The 10,016-nt window shown below is 33.0% G+C and overlaps 2 protein-coding genes across 2 annotated transcripts; one reads left to right on the forward strand and one right to left on the reverse strand.

Annotated features, from left to right (window-relative positions):
* Positions 1–20: 20 nt before the first annotated feature.
* LOTGIDRAFT_215736 (hypothetical protein) lies at positions 21–4,782 on the forward strand (the record flags this gene model as incomplete). Its single annotated transcript, XM_009056842.1, has 9 exons — positions 21–33; positions 1,759–1,886; positions 2,120–2,271; positions 2,683–2,814; positions 3,036–3,230; positions 3,592–3,759; positions 3,940–4,097; positions 4,365–4,496; positions 4,587–4,782. Exons 2-9 carry the CDS (start codon positions 1,811–1,813, stop codon positions 4,780–4,782), a joined length of 1,209 nt encoding a protein of 402 aa, XP_009055090.1. The 5' UTR covers positions 21–33; positions 1,759–1,810.
* Positions 4,783–6,865: 2,083 nt separating this feature from the next.
* Positions 6,866–8,600, reverse strand: LOTGIDRAFT_118689 (hypothetical protein; the record flags this gene model as incomplete). Its single annotated transcript, XM_009056843.1, has 5 exons — positions 6,866–6,990; positions 7,324–7,441; positions 7,742–7,901; positions 8,170–8,222; positions 8,538–8,600. Coding segments are annotated over 5 exons (519 nt in total), but the record flags the coding sequence as incomplete, so codon positions are not given.
* Between the last annotated feature and the right edge of the window lie 1,416 nt (positions 8,601–10,016).

Here is a 10,016-nt window from a genome sequence, read left to right on the forward strand (position 1 = left end):
AAACAAACACAGGGAGAGAGGACTAACCACAAGGTAAGGCACGTGCAGTTCGTGAGAATGCTGACAGCACAATAATGGTGTTGAAATGGGGGTGAGAAATCATTGTTCAGCGAAGTTTTATTGTGCAAATTTGATTGGTCAAATTTCTTTGTTTACAATCTGTCATTTTGAAAAGTGGGTGGAGTTTGATTTATTTGTATCGTAAAACCACGTGGGGAATTGCGGAAAATGTCAAATGGCCAAATTAAACCATAATAGAAAGATAAAAGTAGACCGTGTTTGTATTTTAGTCATCTAAATCTGATGTTACATCATTAGACTGTTTGGTTAGTATTTGATACAGCTGGGTTAGGGTTTATTAAAACTTTATGTAGTCTTTCATCTTTTAGTTATGTGTACAATGTAGGATTTGAAGGCTACTTATTGTCTAAGCAAATCAAAAAGTCATTAGCATTTTTTGATATTCTTAAAGAGAATTGGAAAATCAGTCTCAAAATAGTGATGATAGTCTTAGAATGTCTTTTATAAGTTTACATTAATAGTCTTAAGAAGTACTAAAACGCATGAAAATTGCATAATCCCTTCTAATATACCTGAAACTAGAAATTTCACTGTCTATTTTTATATATGTGTTTTTCTATATATGGCATAGTCTCACTAAAATTCAAGTCAAATTTTTATCTTTCAAACAAGAGTAATTCTGGATACACATGGATTTGAAGGCATAAATTTCGACGATGACCTGTGAACACTATTACTGATTATGTAAGCTAAAAAAATTCCTGTTTCTGAAACAAGGGTATGATTGGTCGAACGGATAGTGAAGGTCCTCCTTTAAGATGGATAGATGATCTTCAAGTTTTGGTGCTTACAGTGGTTATTTTCTTTCAAACATTATACTACCCCTGAAAGCAAGTATCAAAAAAAGTTCTGTAAAATATCTTCTGCAATATAAGCCTGTATAGTTTCCTTTACAATTCCTTTAATTGGACACATAATGCATCTAAAATGAAAGGTTAACACATTCCTTAAAAGTAAAAAGATAATCTTGTAATGAAATTCCATTAAAAGTTAAGAAATGAAATTTTTAGGCTATGTTTTTTTTCTTTATGCTTATCTGACTCGAAAGCCTTGATAAGATTGAAAAAAAGAAATTATCTAAACCAGATACCAGGAAAATGTCTGAAATTTTTGTTATTTTCTGAAAAAATAATGAAAAAGGTTGATAAGGTATATTAAATGATGTTTTGAAAGAAATGTGACCCATTATGTTGCCCTGGAGATAAAAAACAAAAATAGAAATATCGTTTAGACTTTCATTCCTGAGAAATCTTTTCGGTTCTGTTGTGAAAAGTTTATTTAAGGAATTTTCTCACAGTTTTTTCACTCCTGTTTAGTGAATTTAATGTTTGAAATGGTTTTCTTCATGAATATGCCTTATGTATACCCAAAAAAATGTTAGCAATATAAGAGATGCTGAAACCACAAACCATGTTGCAGAGTAGTATCAGGTGTCTAAGAAGAGTACGCATGCTCTGTTCTACATGTTATTTTAGCCCTTCACAGCTGTCAAATTAAGTTGCTTTTGAAATTGCTTGTATGAAGTAAACATTGTCTATTCCTGAAATCTTTCAGAGCAAGCTTAATAGTGTAAGTATTTTATACTAAGTTAGTACCATCTTATTCTGATAATATAGTCATTCATAACATAATTGAATATTTCTTCCATTAATGCTTGTCTTTGATCTGAAATTTCAGTGCCGGAGCCAATCAGTACGATGTTATTGTTGTGGGAGGAGGAATTGTTGGCATGGCAACAGCCCTCGAACTTATTACTCGCTACCCAAATTTATCATTTGCTGTGGTAGAAAAGGAAAATTCTCTAGGTTAGTTCTTAGGTTTAGTTCTTTGTAGATATGAAAAAATGTTGTTCTTTCATTCGTAAAATATGATCATGATCAGTCAAGAATAATAGATAAAAAAATTGAAACTATTCACGTTTGACATATATTGTGATCATTATCTGTCCTGTTCTTGTTGTGTACTGTCTCTAGATTCATACAGATATCTTTTCTTACCTTAACATTCAACCTTGACATTGTCCTCATTTTGTATTCAGCATTTCACCAGAGTGGAAGGAACAGTGGAGTGATACATGCTGGTATTTATTATACGCCAGGCTCGCTGAAAGCTAAACTTTGTGTTGAGGGTTTGAAACTGGCATATGAATACTGTGATAAACACAATGTACCTTATAATAAATGTGGAAAGGTAAGATTTTCATTTGTAGCTACAGCTTACATTTGTTGGCTTGCTGAAAATCTGGCATGCATTTTCACGAAAAGGTTATCCTTGAAACAATGTTAAAACCCTAGGACATCCTAAGTCCCAAGATGTTTTTTCAGAACACTTAGCCTGTTTGTTGTATAGTCCAAGCGAAATATTTTTGTTCATCAGGGCATGAATATAGGACCGGAATAATCTAAAATTTATGTAGCCTCTGAGAGATGTCAGCTAGGTAGATTCTGTAATCTATAATCTCCAATTAAGTCATAGGCCATTTTAAATAAATACTGTATAATTGCAAATATAGTGCGCACCATTGAGTAAATCTAGAAATATCTCTACAACCTTAAATTATGTGATGTACATGTAATGGTTAAATACTGTTTGTATTTGTAGCTGATAGTTGCAACGGAACCAGATGAAGTCAGTCGTCTGGAGAAACTATTTGAGAGGGGCAAGGAAAATGCTGTACCAGATTTAAAAATGGTAGGACCTGAAGGAATTAAAGAAATAGAACCAAATTGTGTGGTAAGTAACAAAACCATGAAGCCAGTAGACTTATGATGATCAATTTACAAAACTCAATCGGAAGGGATTGTCCCTTATATCAGGACAATAAACAGCCATTTTGAACCATTTTCAAAATCTTATAGAATGACAAAACCAGGTGTACATGTTGCTGAGCCCGACTGCAATTAGCTGATGAGGCATGAGTATCCCTTTAACTTAATGGTTCCTATATTTTTCAGGGTCTAAAAGCGATTCATTCTCCCCACACTGGTATAGTAGATTGGGGCGTAGTTACCAAACATTATGGGGAATCATTCAAAAAACATGGTGGAACTATTTACACTGGCTTTGAGGCTGACAAGTTTGACATGAAAACAGAGTCTACAGAATCTGATAGTCTAGATTATCCAGTCAGTATTAAAGGAAAACAACCAGTAAGACAAACTAAAAATATATCTGAACCTTTATTGAGCTATCAATTTGAGGATTATTTGCCTATAATTTACTTTCTTGAGTAGAAGCTACTTTGGTTGAGTAATGCAGCACAAGCATTAAATTTGAATGAAATGAAGTTTCATATCCTACTTTTTGGACTAACGAAGATAGGCAGTGTCATGCAGTGTGCAGCAAGGGAATTTTGACAGGATAGATATTCAAGAATCATCAGGATTTCACTTAAAATTAATTTATTCATAAGTAGCACAGGACAATAGTCAATTGATGCAAAGATAAGATACAGAACAAAAGTTTTGTTAATATTTCATTTCTCATTTCGACTTTACATTGATCTTTCAGAATCAGAATGTCAGTGGTAAATATGTTATAACATGTGCAGGATTACAAGCTGACCGAATAGCGGAGAAATCTGGTTGTAACCCTCAGCCAAAAGTAGTTCCATTCCGAGGGGAATACCTCATGTTAAAACCAGAGAAAAGTGATTTAGTTCGAGGCAATATTTATCCAGTAAGTTTGAAACCCTTTGAACACTCTGTTCATCAGTTGTTTTTCGTATTTTCATTGATGTCTCCATTGTGACCATTAAAAAATATCTTGAATGATTTTATTAATATTATATATTCTGTATCATTCTGGGATGATTTCAATGTTTTTTTCTTATTTCTGATCCTGCCATTTATATTTCAGGTCCCAGATCCACGATTTCCCTTTCTAGGTGTTCATTTTACCCCAAGGATGGATGGCAGTGTATGGTTGGGTCCGAATGCTGTTTTAGCGTTTAAACGAGAGGGGTATTCCTACACTGATTTCAGTGTGAAAGATTTATATGACGCCTTGGCTTATCGGTGAGTAAGCTCATTCTCCTAAGAGTCAAAGGTTCAATTTTGGCATTGTTTTCCATTTTCATTGATTTGTGATCTAATGTTGATAAAACGGTATGCATAAGAGTATGTAATTTTTTATCACAGATTTATTGCCCTTATACTGTCAAAGTATGTATTATTTGTTTATCTGTTTATGAGGTTTATGACAAGTTTAAAGTTCTGGTAGAACTATATTTTCAAGTGAGATTTCTTGACTGATAGTTGAATAGTTTAAGTATTCATTTCTAGGGGTCTACGTAAATTAGCTTTCAAACATCTACTATATGGTATGGGAGAAATGTATAAAGGAATATTCTATGGTGCTCAAGTTAAAAAATTACAGAAATTTGTTCCAAGTTTAAAAAGAGAAGATGTAATAAAGTAAGTGTTGTTAGATAGTCTGGACCTCAGAATTAAACAATTTCAGTCTTCTAATCATTATATCATTATAAATAATTTATTATATTCCAGAGGACCAAGTGGTGTGAGAGCTCAAGCGTTGGACAATGAGGGAAACTTAGTTGAAGATTTTGTATTTGACAGTGGAGAGGGTGATATAGGACATAATATATTACACATTCGTAATGCTCCCTCCCCAGCTGCTACTTCATCTCTTTCCATAGCCAAAATGGTGGCTGATAAGGCACAACAACAGTTTAATCTATGATGTTTATTTACTAGCTAATTTTATGGCGTAAAAGGTGGATGCGTAAACTTACTTGAGTTTGTTGAATACAAGGTTTCAATGTTCTACATTATGACAAAATTTTGTAGTGCTCTACTCTTATAACACACAGTGTAGAATAACAATTCCTCATCAGCGATAAATTGAAGCAAATCAGTATAAACATACTCATTGATTGAGTTTAGCCAGTGTTCAGTTGCACTTTTATAAACCAGTTTGTTTTTCTAGGGCAGACACTGCAATTTTATGATTAACAAAAATTAGTTGCATAACCACAGCTTTTCAACAATGTAGTAGCTCAACATTTATTCAATCTGTGATTTTTTTTGTATGTAAAGGTTTGACAGTCTATTATAATGCCCCTTTGTGCCTTATATCGGAGTATATTGTTTTATTTTGCTGAAATCTATATGAATGATTAATTAGTATTAACCAATCAATGATCTCTCTTTCTATATTTATCACTGTACAATATATATATGTGCAATAGAGGCAGTGCTTTATATGATCATCAAGATGAGTTGAAAGCGTAGTGTTAAAGAAATATAGTTGTCTTATTTATCTACAGGTGATTTTTTGTTAAAAAAATGTAGGAAAACCCTACATCAGATTGTTATTTTAAAAGGTGTTAAGGGTTGATGAAATTATGTCCATTAAGATGGTGTAATAAAGCCACACCCCTTTTATCAGCAGGGTAATCAAAGACAATTGTCCATCCTCACAGTTGAAAAATGTGAAATATTAATTTGAATACCATTATCTATAAACTATGATTTTTTGTTGATTTTTTATTGATTTATATTTGTTGATTAAAAATGGAAATAATTTCATTTTGTTTCTTTTACATGCTGCTGAAATACAGTTGAATACAATGGGACAACAATGTTTAGGCATGTCAAGAGCTCATTGAATCTGGGTGGATGAAGGTCTTTTCTGCAATAATGTCCTTGACCTTGAGGATAAAATAGGGGAATTTTTAGGAGCTTATCTACTGTGAGATAGGATATCATTCTGAAATTTCTGGAACAAAGCCTGTCTACTGTTGAAAACCAGGACAGTTAAAAGAATTGACGAGAGCTACCTGAGGGACTATGTGACCACACTATGTGTTGAACTATGACAATGACAGACTTTTAAGATGTCCAAAGCCATTCCTGCATGGTTTTCACTTTTGATTAGAAACTCAAGTATTTAATATTAAGAAATTCAAAGTCTTTTTTCAGCTACAATGATATAAGCATGAGTTTCTCCTAACTTCATATAATGATCTTCAATGAACAATAATTTATTTTTCTCATCTAAGATCTGTCCACTGTTTACTTCAATAGCTTTATAATTTATATTGTCATGTTTTGAAGGGGCTATGTATTTTACACTCTCATCACTAGATTTTGTCTCCTTTGAATCATATACACAAGTCACATTTTCACATGTATTCATAACTCTATCAGGTGCATTGTCATATTTATCAACAGTTTGTTCACATCCAGGAGTCAGATTTTTCATGCCACACTCTAAGATCATGTTATAAGGATTATCTAACACAGAAATAAAATTGCTCCCTGAATTTTCACAACTATGTTCATTTCCATTTTCTTCTGTATCAATTGGAGGTTCATTCCCAACCTCTAAATGAAGGTGTTCATATTTTTTAAAATGTTCAGGGAAAGACTTAAGAAGACTGACAACATAAGGTCGTAAACTAGAGCTGGTCAGGAGAACAAAACGTCCACCAGGTTGTAAGACTCTGAAATTAATGAAAATTAATTAACACTACAATGATGTAATGATAAGCATATCTTTATATAAACAAAACATCCTTTTAGATTAGTGGTAATTTATGATGCCGGTTCTAAAGATAAACCTGGGGGATGTCGTGGTTCAATAAATTACATGTTTGTTCCCAAACCTAAAAATCAGATATTGACAAAGCTTTACTGTGTACATAAGAGATCTCTCGAATACTGAAAATCAGAAGAAAGATATGCAACTGTCTGCACAATGCATGGCATATCTTCTTCATTGGGGCAATTAGATGCAGAAATGTGAATATACCCAAATAAACCTACCTTTGAGTCTCCTGAAGTAATTTATAACAAAACTGGTGAATATCACTGGCTATTTTATGTTTCTCACCAAATGGTGCATCACAGATGACTTTATCAACACTTCCAGATTTAAATGGTAGATCTGTAAAATATAGCAGACAGAAATTCACACACAAATTTCTTGAATAACACTTACAGATTAAGCCTTTAGAAAAATCCTTCAGAATATAAACCATAACATTAAAAACACAATTTCTCATGAGGCATAATTTTCTATAATCTCAGGAACAAAATAGATCCTCTGTTCTGTCAAAATCCCAAATACAGTTTTGATTCATTCATTCAGATATTGGTTCACATGTTACTGAGGTCCTCAAATCTATAATCACTTCCAAACACCTTTTATTTCTCGGATATAACAGGTAAATGCCCTCAAGAGCTCTTACCTAATATGTTATCATATAAGATGACTTACCTAAACCATTAGATAGCAATAAATTTATGTTGTTCTGACAAGCAACAAATTGAACATTAGCTTGAGCTGTTTTTAGTTGCTGGTGATTTCTATCTATACCAAAATAAACAGCGTTGGGCTAAAATGATACACATAACACCCGTATTAGTACCCAACAAATTCAAAATTCAGCTAACAATAAAGTCATTAAATCAAGAAAGCTAGTAATGGTACAACAGAAGACTACAATCTGGAATATAACATAGAGTTGGTGATGTCTTGTGTTTCTATAAACTGACAGCACAACAGTGGACTAGCCCCTCATAAAGAAATTTTCAGTTTTGTGAGGTGCAATTGGCATAGTTGAGTTTCAAAGTTCAGGAATTCGGGCTATTGAGTCTAACATGCCCACAAGTTTAGGAATTGTACAGAACAATACCTGCAGACATTTTACAGCTTCAATTAAAATAGTTGATTTCCCACACATTGGATCCAGTATGATGTCTCCAGGTTGGATCTGTGTTAAGTATCCCAGGATCCAAGCAACTGGTGATCTCAGACCACTGTGTAAGATATAACCTCTTTTAGATAGAGGCTCTCTGAAAAATGATCATATCAAATAAAGCTGTAGTCACTACAATGTGCTCACAATATGCTTCTCCAGTGTATTGCACACACAGTGTCATATCACCGTTGCACGGTTTTAGAAAAAGGCTCTCTGGACCATCTTTCAACTTTTTGGAGATGATTAACATTTTCTACCTGAGGGTTGGAGGTTGGTGGAAGGGGAATATTTTATATCTTGGTATAAATTATTGATTTGATGTGTGAAATTGGTTCAATATTAGCACATTTAAAAAAAAATACCTGGATAATGGAATACCAGCTACAACCATCTCATCATTGATATGTACACTGATCTACAATTATAAAATATAAAATAACATATCACACCAATTTTAATGAAATAAAAATAATTTATTGATAACAAATGAAGAATATTTTCCATTACCATCAAAACAACAAGGCAGGTCATCCATCCTTCTTCAAGATTTTAGGCACATTGAGAATTATCAAACCTAAATATCCAATACATTATACAGTTATAACTTACAGATTAATAACTAACAGCCTAATTGCCCTTATTGAACAACTACATGGTGAAAATCAGCAAAAGTATATCCCACTAAGGTATTAATGTAATTGTTGAAGAGATTATAAACAGCACAATTTACCTCAAATAATGGATGTTTAAGATCAATGTTCCATCCTGTAAGTTTAGCAATATGTTTTCCTAGTTCTATATTCAGTTCCTGTAATAAAATCAGACATTCTGTTCAGCTCAGGTGCTATTCTGTAAGATATTGGTTCAAGATATCTGTATACTTAGATAGTCCTATTGTCATTTATTCTGAAAGATTTTGGATGATAACTCATATTGTCCCTATTCTGACAAAACCAGGAAATTATCAGAAGGCATTTAAAGCTATCTATCTTGGAAGTTTTTAAGTGGCAATTAATTACACACATGTCTCTTGGATATGCAGAGTATTTGCTTTTGACTAACTACTGTGCTCAATGCATAAGATTATAGGCATAGGGTATACCTGTGCAGAAGTTAATTTTGAAAATTTTCCAGAAATTTTACAGGACACTCGGAAACTTTTCTTCTTTGATTCTGGATTTTCCAATTTCAATTTTTTAGTTGAAGGTGCATCAATGTTAACAGTGCTCTTGTTTTCAGGATGGTTGAGAGTTTGAAAATTGTCTGCTGCTCTCAAGAACCTGCTTTCCTTAACCAATCTTCTTTTCAAAGCATTCACAAACTGTCCTTTTCCTGAAAAGACAAAAATATGGGTCTGTGTGACTAGCTCCAAACTAAAAAGAATTATTTCTCCTTAAGTACACAAATTTATCAATTCATTAATGTCAATAATCCATGGTTTATGAAATTTATTTGCTATAAACTTGTTTTTACAATGGCAGAATTTTGGTATTATGTTTTTCATTATTATGCTGTTGACTCTCTGAAAGTGATGCCATGAAGTTGATAAGCTAAGTTGCAGAATGGCCTCAGGTTAATAATAATAATAAACTCTTTATTTTACATGGGTCAACATTCAGCACAGCCCTGGAGATTGTTTCATAAGCTCACCTTTTCCATATGGCAGTCGACTGGTCTTGAAGCAGTTTAATTCTATAAATAGTCTTTCAACTGTTTTTAATTTTAACAAACTGTTTATATCCTCAGTCTCATTGTTGCTGAAAAATATTTTTCCATCCGTTACTCTGTTAACCTGCAGTAGAAAAAATTACATATTTCTAAAGCATTTAATTTGTTTTATCAAATATTATGTAAGCCTAGGCTACTGGAATGCTTATGATATGCAAGAATCTATGAAACGTTTGCAGTGAATCACATTTCATTGCACACTGCATCAACTCTGATTATCATAGACGTTTCGTATCGTGTCGACAGCCCAAAACGAGACGCAGAGTGGTGCGTAAAATTACATTTTATTTCGTTTTATTAATTATTGCCAATAGGCTCATTAAAAATGGAAAATCTGTCACAAAAAAGAACAAGTCGTACCGATACCTTCAAATTCAAATCGGAAGAATAAACTTCTTTCAGTTCTTTTTCCACAAATTTCTCCGTCCCTCTTCCTGCAGAACAAAATAACTTCATTCTATCGCCATCCATTCTAAATAGA

The sequence above is a fragment of the Lottia gigantea genome, assembly GCF_000327385.1.
Source record: "Lottia gigantea unplaced genomic scaffold LOTGIsca_29, whole genome shotgun sequence".
In the NCBI taxonomy this organism is placed as follows: domain Eukaryota; kingdom Metazoa; phylum Mollusca; class Gastropoda; family Lottiidae; genus Lottia; species Lottia gigantea.